General features: G+C 46.4%; 2 protein-coding genes across 8 annotated transcripts in view; one reads left to right on the forward strand and one right to left on the reverse strand.

The window, feature by feature from the left end:
* The first annotated feature begins 4 nt into the window (after positions 1 to 4).
* Positions 5 to 6,953, forward strand: WDR34 (WD repeat domain 34). The gene is made up of 9 exons (XM_027649987.1): positions 5 to 207; positions 830 to 1,084; positions 1,778 to 1,887; positions 2,862 to 3,019; positions 3,455 to 3,564; positions 4,263 to 4,430; positions 4,823 to 5,055; positions 5,811 to 5,968; positions 6,540 to 6,953. The coding sequence occupies exons 1-9, from the start codon at positions 130 to 132 to the stop codon at positions 6,776 to 6,778; spliced, it is 1,509 nt and encodes a 502-aa protein (XP_027505788.1). The 5' UTR covers positions 5 to 129; the 3' UTR covers positions 6,779 to 6,953.
* Positions 6,937 to 24,748, reverse strand: part of SPTAN1 (spectrin alpha, non-erythrocytic 1) — a 47,830-nt gene continuing 30,018 nt past the window's right edge. For 2 of the 7 annotated variants that reach the window (XM_027649979.1, XM_027649976.1), the window contains 30 exons: positions 24,363 to 24,454; positions 23,843 to 23,987; positions 23,549 to 23,730; positions 23,283 to 23,382; positions 22,958 to 23,155; positions 22,689 to 22,835; positions 22,033 to 22,136; positions 21,738 to 21,900; positions 21,226 to 21,240; positions 19,401 to 19,532; positions 18,918 to 19,055; positions 18,462 to 18,566; positions 18,058 to 18,266; positions 17,217 to 17,337; positions 16,949 to 17,070; positions 16,361 to 16,493; positions 16,043 to 16,141; positions 15,674 to 15,833; positions 15,361 to 15,437; positions 15,013 to 15,222; positions 14,459 to 14,755; positions 13,949 to 14,061; positions 13,168 to 13,185; positions 11,374 to 11,436; positions 10,059 to 10,113; positions 9,377 to 9,573; positions 8,952 to 9,005; positions 8,357 to 8,503; positions 7,924 to 8,071; positions 6,937 to 7,260 (listed from right to left, as the gene is read on the reverse strand). In XM_027649979.1, the coding sequence (XP_027505780.1) occupies positions 7,135 to 7,260; positions 7,924 to 8,071; positions 8,357 to 8,503; positions 8,952 to 9,005; positions 9,377 to 9,573; positions 10,059 to 10,113; positions 11,374 to 11,436; positions 13,168 to 13,185; positions 13,949 to 14,061; positions 14,459 to 14,755; positions 15,013 to 15,222; positions 15,361 to 15,437; positions 15,674 to 15,833; positions 16,043 to 16,141; positions 16,361 to 16,493; positions 16,949 to 17,070; positions 17,217 to 17,337; positions 18,058 to 18,266; positions 18,462 to 18,566; positions 18,918 to 19,055; positions 19,401 to 19,532; positions 21,226 to 21,240; positions 21,738 to 21,900; positions 22,033 to 22,136; positions 22,689 to 22,835; positions 22,958 to 23,155; positions 23,283 to 23,382; positions 23,549 to 23,730; positions 23,843 to 23,987; positions 24,363 to 24,454 (3,870 nt within the window). In that variant the 3' untranslated portion in view covers positions 6,937 to 7,134. The remainder of the gene's footprint in view (positions 7,261 to 7,923; positions 8,072 to 8,356; positions 8,504 to 8,951; positions 9,006 to 9,376; positions 9,574 to 10,058; positions 10,114 to 11,373; positions 11,437 to 13,167; positions 13,186 to 13,948; positions 14,062 to 14,458; positions 14,756 to 15,012; positions 15,223 to 15,360; positions 15,438 to 15,673; positions 15,834 to 16,042; positions 16,142 to 16,360; positions 16,494 to 16,948; positions 17,071 to 17,216; positions 17,338 to 18,057; positions 18,267 to 18,461; positions 18,567 to 18,917; positions 19,056 to 19,400; positions 19,533 to 21,225; positions 21,241 to 21,737; positions 21,901 to 22,032; positions 22,137 to 22,688; positions 22,836 to 22,957; positions 23,156 to 23,282; positions 23,383 to 23,548; positions 23,731 to 23,842; positions 23,988 to 24,362; positions 24,455 to 24,748) is intronic. The other 5 variants (XM_027649983.1, XM_027649981.1, XM_027649977.1 and 2 more) reach the window with 4 other exon arrangements.

The raw sequence follows: 24,748 nt of genomic DNA on the forward strand, positions 1-24,748 counted from the left end.
GCTCGGGTGACGTCATCGCGCATCGCCCGTTTCCATGGGAACCGGCGGAGGGAGCGGGACGGGCCACGACCCCCAAACCTCCGGGACTCTCGATCCCGCCGGGACCCCCTCGCACACCCCGGCCTCACCATGTTCACGGACCTGGCGGTGCCCGGCACCGACGTGCAGTCGCTGTGGAGGAGCGCCCGGAGCGCGCGCTGCGAGGCGGTGAGAGACCCCGGGGTGGCCTCACTCCGCGCTTTTGTACCGCCGGGCCGAGCCGGGCCGCGCCTTCCCCGGTCCTGCCGGGATCGTGCCCCGACTTGCCCCCTCCGCGCTCCTCCGTGGCCCCCCGCAGGTCCCGGTGCCCGGGACCGAGCCCTGCCCCGCGGGGAGCTGGCGGTGCGGGTGCGGGCCGGTGTGTGCCCGCCGGCTCTGCCCCTTCCAACCCTTTACTGATTTGGCCCCCGTACACGAACTGGCAAAGAAACGCCCCCGCAGCTGCCGCCGAGCGCTTCGAGCGGTCATAACGCGGCGCTTTCACCTGTGCGGTGCTCGCCGGTCCCTCCGGAGCTCGCTGCTTTCTCTCCTTCTCCAGCTCTCCCCATTCCGTGTTTTAGAGCACGACCCGAACCTGGCTGGCATTCGGGCATCTCTGCCTCACATCAGCTCTCGGGAAGGTCACAAATACATCACCTGCACGGGTACGGAGGCACCTGTGCTTAGCCAGGAACCAGAGCTGTGCAGATGGGCTGGAAAGTCTCTATGAAACGCCAGAAGGTGCTTTGAACGCTTTGTGCAACACTTGTTTTTCTGTTTAGATTAGAGACTGTCTGCCTTCTTTTACCAGAAAAGCTGCCAGACTGGGAGAATTTCCACAGCAGAAGCTGCAGCACAGTCTCATACAGGCCAGGACGCTGCAGTGCAGACGGAACAGGGCAAAGATGCTCTCCAAGACTTCCAGCAAGAAGTCCAAGTAGATTACACTGGCCTTCTGTCATTCCTTCAGAGAGTGGAGAATGCTGTTATCAAAGAGCTAAATAAAAACTCGGAAAGCCGTGCCTTTGATGGCTTTGAAGTGACCTGGACAGATCAGAATGAAACAGTAAGTGGCAGAATTCAGACCCTTGTCATTGCCCAAGCAGGGCTGGTTGCAGTGGCTCTGACTCATTAGTTCTATTCCTGACTGCTGTGATTGTTCTTGCCAGGTTCTAATAATTAAACATTATAAGTTGGATTAGTTTGGGGGGGGGTGTTCCACCTTTCTCCTTGCTTGGTAAAACTTATTCCTGCTGGTGACCGAGTTGTAGCAGCGGTGTGAGAAGGAAGGCTGCAATCAGTGCAGGCTTCTCTTCAGTGCCTTTAGAGCACTCCAGCCTAGCAGGGATCTAGGAACAGTTGCAGTCAGTGATTTGGCAGCTCTTACTTAGATTCTATTTGTTTAGAGCACAGTGCTCAGGAATGGAAGCAGTTTGTATCAGACAGCAAACGTTGGGACTGGCATTTTCAAACCACTCAGCAAGTGCCAGACTCACACGTGGGGGGTGCTGTGAATCCTTAGGCACAGCCTTCCAGAGCTGTGCAGTCTGAGAAAGGCAGTAATGGAGTGACAGTTGATTTGGTAGGGTTGTGCTGGGGCTTTGTTTCCCCAGTAGGAATTCAACAACCTTTTCACATCAGTCCTTGGGCAGAGGGAAGCCCAGGCTGTAACAACACGATGGGCACAGAGGTGGGCACAGAGCTCATGTCTCTGTGTTCAGAGGGTGCTGCTTCAGTGCTTGGATTTGGTCTCTCCCAGGTGTTGTGTTTGCATACCTTGTCATACCCAGAGGCTCGGGATAAAAACCTGCAGGTCACCAGTGTCTCATGGAATGCCACGGGATCTGTCATCGCCTGTTCCTATGGCCGGTGAGTATCTGGGTGGATTGGGAGTGCAGCTGAGGCTGATAGGACACCTCAGGCTGACCTCAGGTCTAGATATGTTTGCTTTCTATTGTCAGTAATAAACTAACACATATATAAATAATTCATCTTCAAAGTAACAAAATTATGTCTTATTTCTTCTACCTTTCCCCCTGCCCTGAAAACGGATACATGATCTTACTGTTTCTAGGTAGATTCTGTTTGGAAGGGATATGTAAAGAGCAGATGCACTTGCAAATATCTGTAGGTGGGGTTTGTGCTTTATCTTCACTGAGATCGTGGTGTTTCATGTGGTCTCTGAGAACCCTGGATGAACCTGGCACCTGTTCATGCCCAGTGCCACAGACATGAACTGACACACATTCAAGGCTTTCTGAAATGAGGCTTGGACAAAACATTCATGTAATTCAACAATGTCTGTACAGCCTCCTCTTCCTGGGCCCTAATGCTGCCCTTACTCTTGTTTCCTTCTGCTCCCATTTCCTTTGATTAAAAACCCCAGCAAAAGGGGTATCCCATGAGGGAATGTGTAGGGAAGAGTAAAACAGGGCAAACCTGTATGTTGGTTGCTCCTTCTGCTCTCCCAGTCTACAGCTGTTTGCAGATGGGAATGTGGTTTCTGTGTCTGTGGGTATCCTGAGTAGAGTTCCCTTCCCTGAACTTTCCATATGCACCCTTTTGATTGTTCCCATTATTTGCATGGTGAGTAGGCCTTGGAATAGGGAATCATACCCAAGATTTACTGGCTGGCACTTTGTTCTGTGAGCACAGACGATGGCCTTGGCACACACTGTATAAACCAGCCCACAGAGATCCATCCCCTCGTGATCCCTTCACCTCAGTTTTCCTTCAGGCCACAAAGCAGCACATGGAAATGACCCACAGGGCATCCCAGAGCTCTGCTGGACTGGGATCCTCTGTGGGACAGGCAGGGCAAGACGTGGCTTTCCCTTTTTCAGGTTGGATGATGGGGACTGGAGCACGGAAAAATCCTACGTTTGTACCTGGAATCTGGACAGAAGAGGGTTGAATCCACAGCACCCTGACCTGGTGATGGATGTTCCCAGCTCTGTCATGTGCCTGGCTTTCCACCCCTCCCAGCCCTCACTGATAGCTGGTGGGTTGCTCTTACCTCAGACCATGCCTGAAACACACCCTTATTTCCTGCAGCCTGGATCCTTTGGTTTCTGGCTCTGAGCTCAGCCTCAGATTTCCTGCAGAAAGAACAGTGTTGCAGCTCCTCAAACTGAGGAACTCATCTAGTGCTCACCAACACAGATAAGTGCAGTTACCTCTGAACTGGGACTTGCTGCCTCTAGTGATGTCTGCCTTTATATCATCTCCTCAGAGAGAGATGACAGAGGGAAATCCAGCCTGGGGTGTAAGGGAAGAACATACTTATTTCAGCAGAACAATGTTCTCTTACACCAGGGCAGACTGTGCCCTGTCCAGAGCTGCCCAGCCTTTGAAGCTGGGTCTGTTCCCACCACAGCTCCATTTGTGTGTTTGTTTGAGCCAGCAGGCTTGAGATGTTCTATCTTTGTCCTTTCAGGTGGCCTTTTCAGTGGGGAGCTGATGGTGTGGGACACCAGCAGGACAGAAGACCCTGTGATCTGGAGGACAGGGATGACAGATGACACCCACACTGACCCAGTCTATCAGGTAACAGAGATCATAGACAGCGGGCAGTGCTGGGGGAGGTGAGTGTTGCCACAGCTCTGTCATCCCTTTGCTTCCTATCCACAGCCAAGCTGCTGCATTTCAGCAGCAGTCTCTTTTGCTGGCTATTTTCCCCCAAATCTAGCTCCTGAACAGACATTTACCTGTAAAAAAATCACTTCTCTCTGTCCAGGGTAATTGAAGAGCAGGTTCATTCACACATAACTAATTATTAATGCTGACGCAGCCAACAATACTTGTGATGGTTTAAGAACACAAGTAGATCCTTGGGTGGAAGCCTGAAGCCCCTTGCTCTGAGGGGATTTACAAGCATGTCATTCAGTCTGGCTTCCTAAGGATTTTGTCCTTCTGGGGCCAGTCCGTATTTCCTCATCTGAAAGGGAGGAAAACGTTGCTGTTTGTAGCTGGGTGAAAGTGCCATAAATGCCCCATCCCAAAAGTGAGGGCAGTGAACCATAGAAACTGCAATAGAGAATTCAGGCCTGAACACCTGGATGGATTTCTCTCCTCGCATCTGTGTCTGTGCCAGTCCCAGCAGCAGCTGGTTTGGTACCAGGCTCAGTGGCTGCTGCCTGGCCCCGCTCTCGTGTTGTCCTGGCAGGTCCAGGCACCGCTGGCAGCCAAGCGTGGGCTGGGCCTTTGTGACAGTCCCCCACCTGAGCTGGTGGCATTTGGAACAGGTTCACTGGTTACCTGACACCAAGCACAGACACCACTCCCGGCTGCTGAGCGTGTCCACCGATGGGAAGATCCTGGTGTGGAGGGAGGAGCGGGATGGGCGTCTGGCCTTGGCCGATGGATTCGCCGTGCTGGCTCAGCAGATCCCTCGCAGCACTCGGCTGAAGAAGGTGAGTTCAGCAGCTCAACGAGCTGATCCTACAAAAACACTCTAAACCCCAGAGCCCAAGTGTCAGAGCTCACCCTGCACACGAGAAGGACCAGGAAAATCTCATTCTGAACACGCACGCTAACCCTTGATCCCCATCTCCTTTCCCACACTGAAATCACCCTTGGAAGGCTGGCAACAGCTAAGGTTTTGCCATGCTCTAAAGAGAAGCTGCTGGAATGGAGAACTTGCTTCTAATATTAATTCACATGAATCCCTCTGTAGGAGGATGCAGCAGCAACAGTTACTGAGCAGTGCCCTGGGTCCCTGGCAGGCTGGGCTGAGCTACTCTGACCAGGTCTGCCTTTCCCTGGAGCCCCAGTGCTCACACCAGCTCTCTCTCTTTTCTCCCAGTTGGCCTGGGCAGAGGCAGCCATGGGGGTGACCTCGCTGTCCTTCTCCCCCTTCGATCCCCACGTGTTTGTGGTGGGTGTGGAGGGGGGCTATTCCCTGAGGTGCTCCACTGCAGCTCAGACTCCAGCTCTCCCTCCCCCGGGCAGCTCCATTCCCCTCAGGGCGCCGGTGGAACTCGCCTTTTCCCCCCACGCTGGGCCCGTCTACTCCGTGAGCTGCTCGCCCTTCCACAGGCAAGTGCTGCATGTTGGACACAGTTACCCTGGCTCTAAAACACGTTTCTCAAATAGCCCCTGGGGTGTGTGTACAAGTTCCAAAAGAGTGGCACCTGGCATTGTGAACTTTAGTTATAGTAGAAACAATGTCCCCTGGCTCTGGTGAAGCTGCCCACGAATGCTTTGTGTGGGCACATAAGCAACATTAACACCTCCCATAGATCATCCCAGTTGTTACAATTATAAATCAGTTTAAAGACAAGGGTAGGAGCTGCTAAAGTCCTTTACTTGGGCAGATCACTAAGTATCTTGCTAAACCTGTAAGATTTTCTGACACCAGAAATCTCAACAGTAGCTGCTGCCAGAATTTAAATGAGAAGCTCCCATCTCTGCCAGCAGTTCACCCACCATCCACAGAGGCCCCAAGCATGAAACATGCTGACAGCCCAGGTTTGCATTTAATTTGCATGAGACAAACCCATCTCGAACAATGCCCAGCTCTAGATCAGCAGTTCTCAGGCATCCCTGGCCCACAACCCACCAGCAACTCTCACTGGTCAACACAAGCCCTCATTAAGTTTAATTGAGGGCAGTAACAAAGCTGCATCTCTACAGCCCAGGGCACAGCTTGGCAGTTGCTGCTCTAGGAAACACACACAGACCTTTACAAAGCAGGAATATTGTCTGAGGTCATGCTCCTTGACTGATTTTTGTTCCATATCTTTAGCAATAAAGGAAAAAAAGCGCTCTTTCTTGCTTCCTCCCTCCCCCAGGAACCTCTTTCTGAGCTGTGGGACTGATGGCCAAGTTCACTTGCACTCCATGCTGCAGACACAGCCCCTCTTTGCTCTGCAGGTGTCACAGAAATACCTGTTCTGTGTGTGCTGGTCTCCAGTCCGACCCCTGGTCTTTGCAGCTGCATCTGGGGAAGGCAAGTACCTGCAGATGCCTCCTCTTGGGCATCAAATTAAGAGTGTGCTGGGTGTTAATTAGTACAAGTCAGTTGTACTAATCAGCAGATCCCACAAGCAGAGAGCAGTGTCCATGGTTTGCACTGTGTAATTAGTACAATGGAGTAATTTCTAACTTTAGCAACGAGGGCAACCAGTCAGTTATTTTTCACTTTTGACAATACCTCTACATCTGTTGCCACGGCCATTCACAGGGATAGAGCATGGCAAGGATATGCCTAAAACTTATTTCCAGCTCCCTTGTTTGACATTTACTTCCAGAATGGTTTAAAACAAGGACAGTTTTCTTGAAAAATTGCCCAACCATTTTTGAGTTAAAGAATGGAGATCTCACAGAATTTGCCAAGCTGGTTTCAGGTTTCTGACAGCAGACTAAATCAGTGCTGTCTTGCAGTGATGTCAGCTGTCACAGCCTAGACACCATCAGCAGGGGGAACAGGTTAAAAATAACTCAGTCTCAGACTAAGCAGGTACTCACCTGTTCAACAGTGTCCTTTGGCACAAAGCTGCAATGAGTGTCTGTGTCTGCAGGAGAGGTGCTCCTGTTCGACCTGGCGAGGAGCACGAGGAAGCCCATGGTGTCCCTGAAGCAGGCCCTGAGCCACTGCCCCGTGTACTGCTTGGAATTTAACAGCAAGCAGGCACAGCTCCTGGCAGCAGGGGATGCTGCTGGAACAGTCAAAGTCTGGCAGCTGAGCTCAGACTTCACCGAGCAGGGACCACGGGAAATGAATCACCTGGAGCAGCTGGCGAGTGAGAGCATGGACTGAGGCAGCAGCACAGCAGCTGCATGAAGCTTGTTCCTGCCCTGACTCCAGGAACAGCTCCCCACTCACCTGTTCCAGTGTTGGAAAACACAGGTAACCCACAGCTGGAGCTGCACCCATGTAACAGCTAAATTTGCATTGAACCATTAAACACCAGATGATGTGGTTCGACCAGTAACTTTTATTGAAGCACACTGCAACATGTTTCTTTTCCCTAAGAGTTTTAAGCTAAGCACTTTAAGGTTACATCATAAAGTAACATTGATTATTGTAGAGCACAAAGAGAGAGAGACACATGCAGAGCTACAGTCAGCAAACGTGAGCATGTCCTTTGCATCTTCTGGGTCTAGTGTTTCAGATCAATTCACGAAGAGTGAACGTGTAAATTCTATGTAGTCGTAGGCAGAAGGCAGTTCCCTGCCCTTGCCATCCATGTAGGGCTTCATGTGAGAGATGCAGTAATCGGCCTGTTCCCGGGTCAGGTTCTGGAAGAGACACAGCACAGAGGTGAGACGGGCTCTGGGGCTGTGGATGGGGCAGTTCCAGGCAGCCTTCCCATGCCCTGGGGCACAAACCAGAGCAGCACAACTACACCCAGCATGGAAATGCTCTGGCTGCTGGCACTGGTGAAGGGCTGGAACACCTGACCAGAGTCTTCCCACCAAAGAGAAGACAGAACAGGTGATAGACACGAGGAAGCACTGCAGCCTCTTTATTTCCCTGCAAGCTGGTGGGATTCAGACAGGAAAAACTTGCTGTCTTGGCAGGGCAGAGAAAGGGAGGAGGTGTTCCTACTTTCTAAGCTTAGGCTGAAGTTTCTCCTTTGAATTGCTGTCTGGAGAAACATCTCCCTCTAGTCTCCCAGATGATGAAAGGGAAGTTTTGGCTTTTGAGGACAGTGCACTCCCTTCCCAGGCCTCCGAATAGCTCTTGTTTTACTCAACCTGAGCAGTTCTTTGTCAGTTAAAGCAACTAAGTAGGGGTATTACAGCATTTCTGTGTTTGCTGCAGAGGATCCCCTGGCAGGGTCAGAACTGACTCAGCCCCAGTGATATGAACCTCCAAGCCATTAGTGCTGGGCTTTGTTCAAAATCCATCAACAAAAAGCCATGAGTGTTTCTCCCCAGGGGGTCACAACCAGCACTGACCTGGTAGAGCTCCTCCTTGGTCACATAGGGCTTCCCCTCGGAGCTGAGGGCGCGGAAGGCGCTCTCGATCTCCTCGCTGGATTTCACGTTCTCGGTCTCCCGGCTGATCATGAAGGCCATGTACTCCTGCAGGGACACGTGGCCATCCCTGCCAGCAAAACACAGCGTGAGCACCCAGAGCATGGCACTTCCAGGTCCTCTGGACAGAGGCTGGAACTGCTCTGGGAGGAGTGAAAGTCTTAACACAGGTGACTCAGCACCAGATCATTTTCTCAAGTCCGTTTCTTCTTTACAAATGTCAGACTTTCACATGAGTTGTGAAAACAACCACAGCCTCTCCCCAGCAGAAGCAACCACACCTCTCAGCCTGTGAGGGACCTTCCAGCCAATGCTGACACACATTTTGCAGTACAGAAGGGTCCAACCCACGTACCTGTTGGGATCTACAGTGTCAAGAATAGACTCAAACTCGGGGTCTGGCTCTCCTTCCTCGACCATGGGCAGGTCGTAGCCGAGAGAGCGTAAGCAGGACTTAAACTCCTGGTGATTAAGTCGTCCAGATTTGTCCTTGTCAAAGTGCCTAAAAACATAAAACCAGAGCCCACATTTTTAAGTGGCAATTGTTGAATCCTGATAGCTGTTAAAGTGGGCAGAGAACTAGAACAGGTTACAACTAGCCCACTATTCTGTAAAAAGTTCTATCTAACATACATAAAAAGTAAGTATAAATCTTTTCCTTTGCTTAAAAAGCATCCTAAAAATGGCTGTATTCCCAGCTGGAATGCATTGGCACTCTCAGTTCCTACAGCAGTGCCCCCAGGAGAGGCTCTGGGATGGCTGTGGCTGTGCCCCACCAGCAGCAGGGGCTGGAGGCTGTTGCCCCCTGGCAAAGATCAGAGCAGCACAAAGTGGGGCAAACAACAAAGGAGCCACCATTGGATCTATCACAGAATCCCACGAACAAGAGCCATCCACGTCCCAGAAATATCTCCCAAGTATTCCTCGGGCACGTGTTCCCTGCAACTCACTTGAACATCATGCTGAACTCCTTCAGGGCCTCCTCAGTGACTCCAGTGGTGTTCCTGAAAGGGAAGCAGCAAAGCTGGTGACCAGTTCCTGAACTGTGGAACTCCAAGTCCATCTGCCAGTGGCTGCACCACATGGGGAGGACAAGGGAGCCAACAACCCTTACATGGGGTGGGAACACTTGTAACGGAACTTGCCACAGTTTAAAGAATAAATCAATTCAATTGAGATCTTGCCATTGCTCACGGCCAACAGGAGCAATTCCCAAACTGGTAACTTCATCCTTCTGCAGGGAGGTACAAGCTCCCTACATCTCTTAGCCTGAGCACAGGACACTCATTAGCACAGACCTCTCAAGGTCTGTGTCTCCTGTCTTCCCCCCCACCCCCAGTTAGACCCTCTAAACCACATGTGGGCTGGGCAGTACCGAGCTTGGATCTGCTGTTCCAGGTTGTGCTGCATCCTCATGCCCAGCTGGTCCAGCTGGTCCCACTGCTGTGCCAGCCCCACAGTGCTGTGTTCTGTGTATTTGTTGTCCAAGATAAGTGCCTCTTCCATGGCTGCTCCAAGGTCCTCAATCTTCTTCAGCTGGCTTCTCATGGCTCGGATCTCCTGGTGCTTACGCTGTGAGGAGAAAGTGGAGAAAAATCATGGAGCACCAAAAAAAAAACTACCTTAAAAAGCCAGAACACAGGCTGGCAGGGGAGGAAGAGTTAGATTCTTCTTTTTCTGCATACACTGTGATTTGTAAAATAAGATTCAGAACAATGTTCCCCTTCATGCTATTGGAAACCAACAGGGCTTGCAAACCAGTTCTACAGACTAAAAAAACCTTAGGAAATGTGCTGAAAATACTGTATCCTCTCTGGCCTACCCTGCTCCTTTAGGAAAAAGGAACAAAAAGGAAAACTACATCTGTGTTGTTTAATAGCTTGTGATGTCAGCAGATACTAGATATGTAAATAGATAATCCCAGAGGTCTCTTCAGTACTCAAAATGTCTAAAAATCAATTAAGATTTTACCATCTCATTACATACATTTCTCTTCCCACCCTGTGTTCCCAAGTCAGTTGGGAATGCTGTTGTAGCCCTAGGTGCACATTTCTTACTTTAGTGGCTTCCAGCTGCGATTCCAGCGTTCCCGACTCCTCCACCATACACGACCTAAACACAGAACCACAGTGAGAGAACGCACTTATCCCATAAAATATGGCACGTGGGGCTTGAAATTAACAGTCCTTCCTTGAAATGAAAAATCCTTTCAGCAGTATTGTTCTCCTATAAGTATTTAAAGGCTGTTTTTGTGTTTTGTTTATTCTGACTCATCCTATTTCATACTGACACATGTAACATCTTCTGATTTTTATTTCTATATATAGTTAATTTCTAGCCCCATTTGAAAGGCAACGTGATCAGCAGCCACACTTCATGCCAGACTCAAAGCACCAGCTTAACTGGACTTCACAGAATTAGAACTTAGTGCAGTCCCACCCCACTCCCCGTGCCCAGCACACACACACACCAACTGCAGGTGAGTCACTGGAGATGGGCTGGATTTTTCAGTCAGGTACAGGAGCTCTACAAAGGTGTGTTACAGGGAGGAATACGGGGGTAAAAAAAGATGGTGAGAACTACTGGTTTGGTTGAAAAGTAATCTTAATGTGGTGTAATCCCTGCAGAGAGCTACAGATCTCTGCTGCTCAACAGTGCCTGGTGGAAAGGTGCCTTTCCCACCCCACCTCTCCACGCTGCACCTGGAGCAGCTGAGGCACAGCCACTCTGCTCAGGGATTTCCACTGAACATGCAGGTCACCACTGTGGCCAGGGTCTCCAAGATCTCCTAGCTATGGACAGTCTCTGGATGCTGCTTTCCCCCCCCCCAGGATCCCAAGCAATCTTTAGGCAGCCGTGTTTGGGAATCTCTGTCCTTCCAACACGTACGGTGAGAGCTCACACTGAAGGACCTGCACATGGACAGTGAGTCTGAGTCTGGGCACTGTGCAGGTGGGTTGTCCCCCCCTCTGACTCTGTCATATTTAAAGTTCCTAAAACCTGAGTCTCTGGTATTTCAGTCACTAAAACCAGGTTTTCATCCTCACTGGAATATCTTCTCCCACATGCTTTTGAGCTTCTTGAGAAGGGGATTTCAAGTGCTGAATCACTCTGTAGCAATGGAAATGCACCAAACGTGTGGGTGTTTCTCACCACAGGGTTAAGGCTCAGACTCAACGCACGTCTAGAGGTGAAGCGCACGCCCAGAGCCCTGAGCAGGAAGCTGGGAACCAACCATGGAAAGAATCAACAGGGAAATAAAACCTCCAAGCATCTCTAAGCCGTGAGAGTTAGTTGGAAGGAAAGCGAGCCTTGGAATTAAAGAGTGCGTTTGAAAACCAAAGTGAGGTAAGAAAATAAGAGGAAAAAAACCTTCCAGATAGATCATCCCCAACTTCATACTGATAGACACGAATGACACGACGATATGCTATGCTAGTCAAAGGAAAGAAACCAAGTAAATTCCAAAAAAGGAAGAAAGAAAGAACAGAGGAAAGAACACACCGAAACACGGCCACTGCAGTGGAGCCACACTCCAAAGCCAGCACTGCCTTGCAGCAAACACAAGCAGATACTTAATGAGAGGAAATTACTCAAATGCTGGTTGCACATACACAAAAATAATCTGTTATTATTTTCACCTAAGTCACAAAAAAGAGAGTCTCACTACGAGACAAACTGAAGTTTTGCAGTTAACTCATCTGCAGATTCTTTAAAGGCACTTTTATTCCTAAACTCCAAATTACTGTTTCTCCCTTTCCCGTTCCAGGCAGTGCTGGGTGCACACAAGCGGCTGCAAAGCAAGGGGTGTGCAGGGCAGCTCTTCTGGAGCTTCTCCGAAGCTCTGCCTTCCCTCTTGCCAAGCCAGGCCAAGCACAGCCAATGCCTCTTGGAACTAAATCCGTGGGTTTAATCTATTCACACAGAATTAGGGACAAATTCTGCCTGGCATATCAGCAGCCCTCTGGTAATTTGTTCAACAAAAGAGCCTGGCATGAGGATCTCCAGCTCTGACCCTGCGTCTCTGAGTAAATGGGTCCTTTCTGTTCACTCGTTCCTGGATACCAGAACTAATCTGCAACACCACTTGACAAAGGAGCAGGGAATTCAGCATCCGTTCCAGGAAAATGTGCTCAGCTCCATTAACTGTACAACAAAAATGGGGCAAAGTATTTTTATCTGGCAGAAACCAAGACACTGGGATCATTACAGAGCGAATAAGCAGCAAAGATTCCACCCTTTTATAAGGAAAAGCCTTCTCTTTAGGAGCAAGGTCCAGCCTCCTCCAGCCTCTGCCCTGGCCCAGACACTGTTTGTTGGCATTTTACATCAGGGCTTATCACAAAGCTCCCATTGTGCTGAGACTTGTCCTGCTGAAGGAGTTTAACTGGACAGACACACTCGCAGAGAGTTTGGATCTGAAAACATGTAAAGATCTTATTATTTCCTTTTCACTTCCAGACAAACGACCAGCACACATCCTTAATGGGAACTGCTCCCATGGACACAGGGTGGGCTTAAAGCCACTGTCAAAGTGCTGGGAAACCCCAGCAAGTCCATGGGTTGATGTTGGACAGTTTGTTTTCTCCAGTCGAGGCTTTAACGTGTGTGGGTCGTGGTTCTGCAGCAGATTAAAAATGGGCAATTTGTGTTTGCAAACGACAGAGTTTTAAGATACATAATTTCAGTAAAGCCTCCTCATAAGACTCTTCCCTTCTCCTTACCAGAATAGTCAATACTTTGGAGATTTCCCTGTACCAAGAACAGTTATAAATAATTGTTTTATTTCACTAAGCAAGTCTCTAAGCTGGAAAACTATGAATGTCAAAATAGTCTGCTACATTCTCATATTTCTTATCGAATTAAGAACCTTTTCCTGTGCAAGCCCTCAGAGAAAGCCAGAACAAAAGTCAGGACCTTCCATGGTGTGTCAGAGGCTGCCCATTGTAATTTCTTCTACTTTTGATTAGGAAATTGTTATGTTTCTACTGGTTTATTACTCCAAAATCTCATTTCCTGTGTCTGTGCACTTCAGCCACAGGTTGCTCTTTTCAAATAAAAGGGGTTTCAGCGCAGCTTTCACAAGCCATGTAATGACAGAAGAAAACACACAGACAGAGCAGAACACACCACCAAAATTTTAAAGATATAAAATTCAATACTAACCCATCTAGCAGGTAAGTCCTGTAGAATGTGAAGATCCAAACATCAGGCAGCAGGACAGAGACAAGACAGTAAGAGAGGGACAGAGATTCGGGTGGGAAGCAAACATCAGAAAGTTAAAAATCATATTTATATTTCATTATTTCATGAAGACACATACAGAACTATTTGTAAACACATGAGAGACAGAGAATCACAGGGTTAAAGGAAACAGAACTCACCTCCTCCAACCCCCAGCCAGAGCCTGTCAGAGCTGCTGACAGCACTGACTGAGCAGGGGCACCTGCAATGCTCAACCTGGAGACTTTGTACTTCTAACACAGTTGTTAAATCTTTTCCCTGGGCTGTCCAATAATAATCTTCCCTAAGGAAAGGGAATAGTGATTACAAAGTTTTAAGTTTTTTTCACAGCTTCTCCACTGATGTTCCCAATCAATACAAAAGGGGCAGTAACAGAAACACTGTTGGCTCTTCTGAGTCTCCTTGGAGTTATTTGTGCTCCCCAGCTGTGCTGCAGGCTAATTCAGGAATAACTGGAGACCTGGAATTACTGCAGGAAAATAAATTCAGGAGTAGGAACATTTTGTAAAGTTTCAGGGCTTTCCTCTCTCCTGTAGCCAATGGGGCCTCCCTCAAATCCCAGCTGCAGGAGATGAACAAATCCCAATGAGCTCTTTTTCAGCAGGAGATATTTACAACTTAAGACAGTCCAAAGAGATGTAGATAGATACAAATACCAGCTGAGGAATTCTCTAAGGGCAGCTCCTGGAAAAACAAGCCATACCTGGTCTCCTGGATCCACTGATGGAAGGCATTGGCATGCTGGGCAAATTCCTGGCGCAGTTTGTCGTTCTCTTCCTGCCTTCTCTGCTCCTTCTGCAGCTCCAATTCACGTTCCTGAGAAATGAACAAAAGTGATTTCAAACAGAGAAATAATATGATTGCCCTCATCCTGTAACAACAAGCAAAAACTAGGAGCTGCATCCCAACACAGTTCTGAGGCTCAAAACAAGATGGAGTGCTCCATCCTGGGTATCCAGAGAAAAGTTATTTTCCAGTTAGGAAGTGAAGCACGTGTGCTTTGCCTTTGGAAAGGCCACAAATGGAGAACCATGAAAACAAGTGACAACAGCACAAGTTTAGAGTTAATGGTGATGTTCCTTTGCTCATGAATTCTGAGATATTTTCACCTGTACTACAGTGACAAACCCTTGGACCGATTATCTTGGAGGATGACTTCCAGGGATAACTGAAAGGTCATAAACTAATAAAAGTCTTTCCCTCTCTGACTTGCCTTGATGATTTTCTGCAGATTCCTCCAGGTTTCTTCAAGAGCCTCCATAGTGAACCAGGTGTAGGGGTTGGAGGCCACACGGAAGCTCTTGATCTGGCGATCCAGCTCTGCCAGCTGGTTGAAATCAGCCTGGGCAGAACTGAGGGAGGACCTGAAAGCGTCGTGAGCTTCCCTCAGGGCTTTGATTTCCTCCAGGGAGTTGCAGCGCACGGGATCCGTCAGGTCCTCCTCGGCATTCTCAAACCAGCTGTTGAAGGCAGACGCCTTCTTCGCGAACGTCAGGAACAGATCCTCAACCTTGGGAAGGGAAAAGATGCAGTTATGCAGAAATGCAAGTATTCTGTATGAGCTGATCTGGAATTAACATGCATCAGGGACAGTTTGCCTTTATTATTTCTTTCAGGCATCTCAAAAATTCTTATGTTAAGTCTCCAGGATCTCGTCAGTTGAAAATCATTAGTTGCAAAAGCATGAACAAGCTACAGAAGTTGCAAGTGTCTGTTTTTTATAAAGTGCACAATCAGATTTTTGTAGCCCCCTGCTTGGCCACTCACCTTTCTGAAATGCTCCTGAGCCTCCAGGAGTTTCTTTTTCCTGGCAGCAGAGTTAGCAAGCAGCTGATTCCAGCGTTTCATCAGGGAAGCGTGCCGGGCCTCGATGGCCTTGGACTGGATGTGCTTGGCTGCCAGCAGCTGGTCTTTCAGAGCAGTGATGTTTGCAATTCCCTCCTGCTGGAAAGCCTGAAGGCCAGCATCAAAAGTTTCCTGGAGCATTAAAAGAACAAAACATATTTTAGATTGTATTTTTATTTAGACTTTTCAATATCCTGCATACATTCTTGTGTACTGTAGAAGAGTTGTTCCCATCCCTCATGGGGTGGCAGCAGCAGCAGCAGCACTGACCTGTTTGGTGAGCAGAGTTTGCACTGAGGAGAGGTCACGTCCATAGTCATCTGTCTTCAGACTGTTTTCCTTCTCACCTGGGAAATTAAACAGATTTTGTAAAAATGTCATTTCTCCATCTCAAACATTCCCTCTATTCCAAACCAGGTTGCCACAAAAGAATGGATCAGGAACAGCACTGCTGTTTATTCTGGGTTTAGGTCTGCTTGTTACAACAGCAACTGAGGAGCTACTGGAGATCTCAAGAAATGAAGAAGCATTTGAAGGAGCAGTTTGTTTGTGACTAAATACTGTGCTCCAGTACAGAACATACCTATCCATGACTCCACCACATCTGCTTTCCAGTTGAACTGGAGGAAGGCTGAGTTCTCATCCAGTTTGGCTTTCCTCTGAGCTGCTGCTTTCTCCAGATCTGACACCTTTCCTCTGAGCCCCTTCATCTTGGCAGTGATATTTGCCTCATGGTGATTGTTCTACATGACAGGGGGAAAAAACAAAGCATCCCTTATGATGTTAAGGTCACTTGAGGCATCCAGGACATTGGTGACAGAGCAAGGACTTCAGCTGAAAGCAAGTGACTAAGAGCTCTTTTCAAAGAGATGACAGAGAGGAGCAAATCTGCTGTGACATGGAGATGTCCTGGGAAGCCTTTGAAGGTTTCTCTTTACCAGTTTGTGCTCACCTTTTTAATGAGATCCTCCCCGTTAGCACAGACGTCGTTCACTCTGTCCTTGTGCACAGTAAAGTCAGTCTCGAATGCTTCGTGCTTCTTCAGCAAGCCCTGCAAATGTAAGACACAGGCACTTGTAAAAATACTTTCTCACCATTTATTAAGAAGTAATTGTTATTAATCAGCTAGCATTTATGTTTTTTACAATGTAGGTCTTCAAAAAGAGCCAACAGTAGCCTCTTCTTTAACTGTCTTTCCAGCTCAGAGCTTTGTTATGCTCTAACCAACAATAATGCAATAACAACAAAGTGCTGAGAGCTTCCTCCATACCTGGATAGCAGCCAGTGTGTCCCCATAGTCCTCACTGGCTACCAATGTCATTTTCTCATTGATCCAGGCTTCTTCCTCCTCAACATTTGCTACAAACTGCTGGTACTCCAGAGACTCCTCCAGACGCTGACCCCTGTGTGGGGAAGGTAAAACTTGTCACTGTTGCTTTATGGCTTTTAGGTGAGGTAAATGTGCAGAGCCTGAACCCCAAGCACACAATCATTCACATTTCTCTCCTCCAGCAGCAGCCATGGCTGCAGCTCCAAGAATTCCCTGGACCACAAAGCCTGCAGCTGCCAAAGGACCAAAGGGAACCATCTCCCAACAGTTTCTATTCAGTAAAACCTCCTGCTAGTGGATTAAAGCCAGTTGATTTCAAGTCTGTGGTTTCCAACTGGTGCAAGAAAAGGCTAAACACAACATACACCTCAAACAGAGATTCATGTTTCTACTGAGGAACATTTACAATAGTCTTTTAGAGCCTTTCATCAGCAATATGTGACTCATACCCTAAACCTCTGAAATTCAATAAATCTGGTCATTATGTAACTGTTTTAATTAATACTGAATTTTACAGCCATTCATTACCTAGCAGCTGCCAACTGTTTTAACTCTTTCCAGTGATCCACAAACTGAGCCAGTCTCTGCTGTATCTCCTCCTTTCCAATTGTGTTGTCATCTGAAAGCTTCTTGCCTGTGTCCAGAACACCCTGCAGAGAAACACACAGTTAACAAAACATCACCTGCTCTCCTCATATTTATTGTTTGGGTTCCAGTAAACCCCTTGTGGCTTTATCTCTGCCGCAGGCAAGAAAGGTGCTGCTTATAGAGACACATGTCAAGGAGAGGGATTTACCTGGATAGCTGGTTCATGAGCAGCTAATTCTGCTTCCAAGCGCTTGTGTTTCTTCCTCAGGTTCTGCACCCCAGTCAGGTCTCTGCCATAGTCCTCTGAGCTAACCAACAGCTTCTTCTCTCTAAATTCAAGAGAAAATAGAGAAAGATAGAATTTGAAAATTACTTCTGAATGTCAAACCTGACAAAAAGCCCCCCAAACTCCAGATAAAGAACTGCTTGACACAGCACAAAAATCTTGGCTGTACAAACTTGTGTGCACATGAGTTATTAGTACATTCAGGGATATCATGTGGTGGAAAGAAAGGAGGTGACAAAGGGTCTGAATTCATCTCTGAAGGCCAGAATTTCTCTGTACTGTTTTCTTTTTTAAAAATATAGATGCCTTTTGTAAAGTTGCCCAACTTTTTGTTCGCTTGTTTTAAAAGAAGTGCTCCAGGTGGAATGATTTCTATCAGCTCATTTCTTTCCCTCCTCCCAAGGTACTAACATCAATATGCAAAAAGATTTGATTAATTACTACAACTGAATAGAATTTAAAAAGTACTTGAAACTGAAATAAGGTTTGAATTCTTGGTAGGATCTTTCCTAAGGAGACTAGAGTCAAATTTCAGTTATTTGGTTTGAGTCTAAATAGTGTTCCTTTTTCTGCTTATTGGAATGTGACCAAAAAAAACTGTAGATAAGAAGCCAAACTTGGGTTTTCCTGGAATGGGAGCAAAAGGTGATTTGTTGTAGAGACCCACACTTGTGGAAAGGCAGCAGTAAAGCCACACTACAGGCTGTGAGTGTCACTGGCACTAAGAACATGCCCCCAAGCCTAGAACTTCCAGAACACTCACTTGATCCAGGACTCCTCGTCGTCCATGTCGCGGAAGAACTGGTGCAGCCGGTGGGACTCGTTGAGCCTGGCCCGACGAGCGGCTGCCATGCTCTTGATCCTCTGGAAGCGCCCGTTGATGGTCTCCCGTTTATCCTTGACTTGGGAAGTGTCAAAAGCACTGCTGGTCATCAGACTGTCAGCCTGACTGTTCAGGTCCTTCAGCCGGTCCTGGACACGTGGGGGAGAGAAAGCGAGAATCGCTTGGATCTCATTTCAGTGCTTGTTGTGCCAGGATACAAATCAGACCCTGACTGTTCACAGTCAGTTTTTAATAATAAGTCTGTGACTGCAGCAGGTACCAAAGTGGTATCTGTAGATTTTATGACTATGATTTATCTCCCAAAACTGAAGAGAAAGCAATACCTCATGAGCAGATATATCAGCTTCCAGTAACTGGTGTTTTTTCAGAAGGTTGTTAACGGATGCCAAGTCCTTCCCATAGTCTTCAGATGCCAACAAAGCCTCCACCTAGAGATGGAGAAGGAAAAAAGGAATGGAGACCAAATTGTGTTTTCACAAACTCCTTGAAATTATAATGCTATAAAACTGTGCAATTTCTCAATTTTCTAGTGTGGGTAAACCTTTCCCTTGTCGTCTTTTTAATACCTAAAAGGCTCTGTGCAAATTTGCTTCTTTTCACCTTACAGTTTAATAACATGGACACATTCACAAGATTTTTATTAATAAAAAAGATTTAAAAAAAAAATAAACCTAGACTTGCTCAAAGGTAGACAATCCTCCACAAACCCTAACATCAGCAAAGGGAATAAAAAATTAGAAAAACAAGTCTTGCAAGTAATTAATTCCAATCTTAATTACCTCTGAAAGCCAAAAGTCGAAGTCCTTGATTCCAGTATTGAAATTCTGTTGTTTATTAGCTTCTTTCAGTTTCTGACTCTTCTCTGCTGATTTCTGCACAAGGAACTGCCACTGGTCAGCCAGGGCAGCCAGACGTGCCTGTGAGAAAACAGAAAGGATAAATAAACACCACAAAGAACATAAGTTCTGATTAATGCAAAGCCAGAATACGGTGCAACTTTGGCTGTTGATTCCAGATATATAAATGACAGAGTCACTATTTCATGCTGCCTAAATATAATACAGTTCAACTTCAATATCCCGATCAGAAAAATCAGGAAAACTCCTCATCCCTGAGGACGAAGCACAGCGATCCACCTGGTTTCTGCTGCGGGGTTGAAATAAAAAAGCTTCTAAAAATAAGATTTGTTTTAGAGGGACCCTCTCCTCCCTCAATTATCCAAACACTGAAAGGAAGAGCTAAGGAAGACTTGCTGTTCCCACCTTCACAGCGTCCTCGCTGCCGGCACACGCTCCCCTCTCGATGAGGGAGTTGCCCATGTCGATGACCCCGCGGATCCGGTCGGCGTTGGCGTGGAGCTCGGCCTCAAAGGCCTGGTGCTTCTGGTGTTTGCTCTGCAAGGACAAAACCAAACTGTCAGAGACCAGCAAAGGGCTCCTCAGTTGTTCTCATGGGCTCAGTTGTTGTCAAGAGGTTTGCACACAGGCTGAGCTGAGGAAGTTCTCTCTCAGTGGGAATATTTACTCTGAGTGACCATCAAGCTTTGAGACCTGGCAAAGCTCTGGGTGAGCTGATACACAGAACTCAGGCAACACCTTCTGCATTCACAGGTGCCTGTGGAACATTGCTTGTGTTGAGCTGAGCTGGTACTGCAGTAAAGCTTCCTCATTTTCAATGCATCCCTTTGAAAAGCAGCTGTTACACATCCCCTGAGTGTAGCAGATCATCCTTTCCACTCCTATAGTAACTGCACAAGTTTCTATTTCCCTTCCTAATCTACAGGTAATTAAGAGAAATCCAGCCTACTGCTTTCTGCAGTTTTGATATTAGTCAAAGTCACACACGACCTCTCTCTCTCACTCTAAATAATGAATTAACAGCCAAAAACCTCTACAAAAGCATAACTGAATTATTTGGTAAAAATCTTTCTCTGCCAAGTTGAGAGCACCATGAGAACAACAGGAGCCTTGGTGTGGGAGGGAGTGTGTAGCTCTCTCATATATCCATGATCCATCCACCCACCAGGAATATGACAAGAGCACAAAAGTGACAGGACAGAATTTGCAAGTATAAACTGGAAATGTGAGGAACATTGGACATGGGTAGAGAGTGCCCTGAGAGAATGGAATGAAAGGAAATGTTAGATTAAAAATAAAAGAGGGGAAATACTATAGCGCTGGCACGAGAAATTCTGCATGAACTGCTTCATTTTGGGAACTGTAAATCCCAAAGGCTGAGATTACAAAAACATATCCTTCAAAGCTACATCTACCAACATGGAAAATTCAATTTAAAAGCTGCCAATTCCATATCTCCATATAATTACCATGACAACAAATCACAGACAAGCCTTTCTAGTTTAATATAAAATTCTCATTTTTTTTTCAGCTAAAAGTAATAGCAATTTAATGTACCACAGCCTAAAGTGACAAATGATTCTTTCCTTTCCTACTCATTAGCTTCCCCTTTCTTTGTTCTGTCTTGTCCCTCCATATATCCTCATTTTACTCCATTTCTTGTATTCTTACAAGTGCTGTCAGCTTTCCATCTGGTACATATTTTTTCCTGGAGTGTTCTTTCTGTATGATTCCCTTCTATGCTATTCCTGCAAGAACTAAGCCATGTAGGTCTGTCATTTATTGAATCCTCCATCTTCAGCATTCGATTCTACAAACACAAGCCAACAGCACTGGCATTATGTCATGTGTTAAATCATCCCCAGTGATGATCAGACAAGAGGATGACAGGCCAAACAGCCAAACCCCTGAAAAAGGAGGATAGAATCCCATTTTCCTATGGGCTAACTCCTAAAAAATCCCACACTATATCACTAACACACCACAAATTAAACAGATCATGCAGAACACCTGCAAAACAAATACATAAATAAATGATGCTGAATAGGCATTAACAAAAAAGCCACACCCATAACACAGGATCAACAGCTGAACCTGGATGGAGGTCAAGAACTAACAGAAAACGAAGAGATTGCATGAACTGATGGATGGAGCAGCAACCAGAGCTTGGGCTCACACAGAAATGCAAAGAAAATAAATTCACATACCAGGGCTAGTCCAAACTACTTACCAGCAGTTTGGAAAGCTATAAAACAGATTGAGAGAAGTAGTTCAGTTCATTCATACTACTTCATAAACCAATATTAAAACATAAGAGGTAACTTTATTCCTTATTACTGAAAAATAAACGATACTTCACATTTTATAACAAGATAGAGATGAGACCCAAGAACTCCATTTCCTTATTTTATTGTCTAGATGATGGGAGAGAGACAGAACAGCTACTTGGGTTTCCCTGTGCTTCTTTAGGAAACTTGCTGCTGCAGATACCACATATCTTATTAATTATATGCATGAATAATTAATTACACACATGAATAATTACCAAGTGAGCTCTATTTTGGGTCTCCTTTCATGCATAATATAACTTTCATTTTCTCCTTGTTAAAAGGAGACCATGTCCAACATGATGTATCACTGTTGTCTCTGAACAAGAATTCCTGAGCGTGGATTTTCAAACCAGAGAAGGCTTTGCAAAGTTAAAACTTGTATTTTAATTTCTGAGCCGAGAACCACATTCACCTGGATGTTTGTGGGATCCTTGTAGGACTCATCACTTGCAGTTTGGAGCTTCTCACTGATCCAAGCTTCTATTTCATCCACATCCCTACTGAACTGCTGGAGTGTCTGAGACTCTCCCAGCTTCGACCTCTTCTCGATCATTTGAGCTTTCAGACGGAGCCACCTTTAGAAATTTAATATATAGGAATGAAACACTAAAACCACACATGGCATCACCTTCAACAGCTACAGAAGGTCACCAAGGAGCATTTCCTTTCAGTCAGTGCCTGACCCCACCTCCCAGGGCAGCACTGACCTGTCCAGGACCTCGTTGCGCCGGTTGGCGATGACGCCTTTGGCGTAATGATCTGCAGCGATCAGCTGGTCAGCAAAGGACTGCAGCACAGCAATCTTCTCCTCCTGTTAAACACAGAAGCCACAAATTAGAACTGTGGCTCCTTAAGATCAAGTGATAAGCAGGGTCTGCAACAGAATAAGGCTTTTTTTCTTCTTTAAATATGCAGCATTGAAAATGTGACTCTCTGAAGGAAGTCTGTCTTCCACAGGACTGCAGAGTTCAACTTCAGAACACCTTTCACCTGTGCCATTTAGGAAAAAAAGTATCTTTTGGACTTAGTATCATCCTCCAATAAATCTAGGCAGCTTCCTGTTACAGGAGACTAGAAATACACCTTTTTTTTTTGTTGTTAAAAAAAAAAAAAAGTTACACGATAACTTTGAATCAGTGAAAGATTTACACAAGTATTTGCCACTATTTCTACACTGTCTGTAGAAATTGTCTGTAGGCAACAAAATCTGCATAAACTGCTTCTAAACATCTGCAGCAGATTCCACATGGCTGAATAGTTGGAGTTGAACTTTAGAAGTCACACGTGGCAGGGACTTTTTTCGCTGATAATCCACATCAGGAAAACTAAACTATTTTCCCCTTACTCCAGCTACACTCCTCACCTGGACATTGATTGCTTTATCAAAATCTTCATGTTTCTTGATGAGTGCCTCCACACTGTCCAAGGAGTCTCCTTTATCCTCTGTGTTCAGGAAAGCCTCCCGGGCAGCCATCCAGTTCTCAGCCTGTTCACAGTCCCGATGGAACAGCTGGGGAGAGAAAACTCCAGAGCATGAGCAAGACAGACCAAGAGCACTGCTCACCACCATGAGAGAATAAACCTTCTTATTGAAAGAGGAATTATTCTTCTTTTCCAAACTGCAGCACATACCTGTAGCTCCAGGCACTGGTCCAGCATCATTCTGCGCTGCACCCAGGCCTTCTCCAGGTCTGTCCGTTCTTGGTCCAGAGTGTCCAGTTTCTCCTTGATCTCTGGGCTGGCATAGTGTCCATGGGCCAGGAGTTGTTGTCCAAACTGTTCAAATGCCTGGAAAGTGCCAGCCCTTGCATCTATTTCCGTGCGGTGCTCCTGCAAGAGGTGCCTTGGTCAATAACCAGATGGCAGAGCTGGAAATTATCTATTTTGGGAATTCTGATTGGAAAGTGTCAGGAAAAAACATTTGTAGATGTTCATGATATGCTTATCTTTCACATACCTGGTGCCTTTCCAATAAAGCTTCAGCTCCAGTCACATCCTTTGCAAGTTCATCTGAGGAGACCAGGCCCCGGATTCCATTGATCCAAGACATAAGGTCCCTGTGAACACACATTAATAGGGAATTTTTCCATCCCTCCACTGAAAGAAGTCAGAACAGGGAAAACAGTCCTTTTCTGAACCACCCCAGAAACGTTCCTGTGGAACAATAAGCCATCTATACTTCACTAATAATAAAACAGACAAATTGAGGAGAAAAATCTTTACCTGAAGTCACTGAGGAAACGCTGCAGGTCATGAGAATCTCCAAGCTTCTCTTTGCGCTGGTCAGCACGTTTTCCCAGACTATTCCAAGCCTGATTCAGCTCAGTACATTTTTCTTGGAGATCTTCAGCAGATTCTGGGTGTGACTGGATGAGACGCTGGGCAGTTTCACCAAGAGAATTCACCTGGAATTAGAGAAAAGGAAATAATGAAGACAGACAGAAACTTTGCTTTAGTTCAATCACTTCTGCTGGAGAAAAAGAAAGCTTTTGGGCTTGTCCTCCTCACAAATCTCACCTTGTCTCCCAGAGCTGCCAGGTCTCTCTCAAAGCCTTCATGCTTTCGCTGCAGGGCCTGAACACTGGCCAGGTCATGCCCATAGTTGTCTGTATTTAATGCCTGATTCTTCTCCTCTATCCATTCTTTGGTTTCATCAGCATCTCTGGTTTGAAGGAAGGGAAGGCAAAAGACCATTAAAACAGAGATCATACCAGGACCTCTGATACCTGCAGGTTGCCAATATCTAGAGAAGTTCATGTAGTTAATGCTCTACTAAATATTTCCCAAAATGACACAAGTGAACTTTGGCAAAATAGGAGACTAGTCCAGACCTCCCATGCCCACAGCAATTCCATGTTTCTAGTGTTAACAAGCCTTTTTTTTCCTAGTAAAATATAAAGAATTCTTGTTGGACCACCTTCCACTGAACAAGCTGGGAGTTGAAATATGATTAGAACAAGCCCCACTATATTTTAGAGCTCTTAATAGTCAAAAGGATTTGACTGAGTCAAGACTAAATATGATACAAACACCTCACCTGTGGAATCTCTGGACCTCGTGGGCACTGCCCAACAACTGGCTCCTCTCCTCTGCCAACTGCTGCAGAGACCTCCAGCGCTCATTCAGCTCCTGAGGAAGAGGAGAGGAAAGTCAAGGCTGGCCTTTCACTGCAGGTGAAGGTTACCACATTCTGCTTCGTTCCAGAAGAATGCACAAATTCAGATAGCCTAATTAAATAATTTAAGGGTTTCTCCTGAGATGTAAAACCAAATTATTCTATGTATACAGTAAGATATTGATGTAACCTGATAAGCAGATGCTGTATATGCCAATGCTTCTTTCAGGAAGTTGATTCAAAAGGGTTTATGAAGCTTAATGAAAGACAAAGACTATAGAAAAAGAGAGTAAAAAACCTTCTCAGCT

The sequence above is a fragment of the Corapipo altera genome, unplaced genomic scaffold (genome assembly GCF_003945725.1).
Source record: "Corapipo altera isolate COAL_440 unplaced genomic scaffold, ASM394572v1 268, whole genome shotgun sequence".
NCBI lineage: Eukaryota > Metazoa > Chordata > Aves > Passeriformes > Pipridae > Corapipo > Corapipo altera.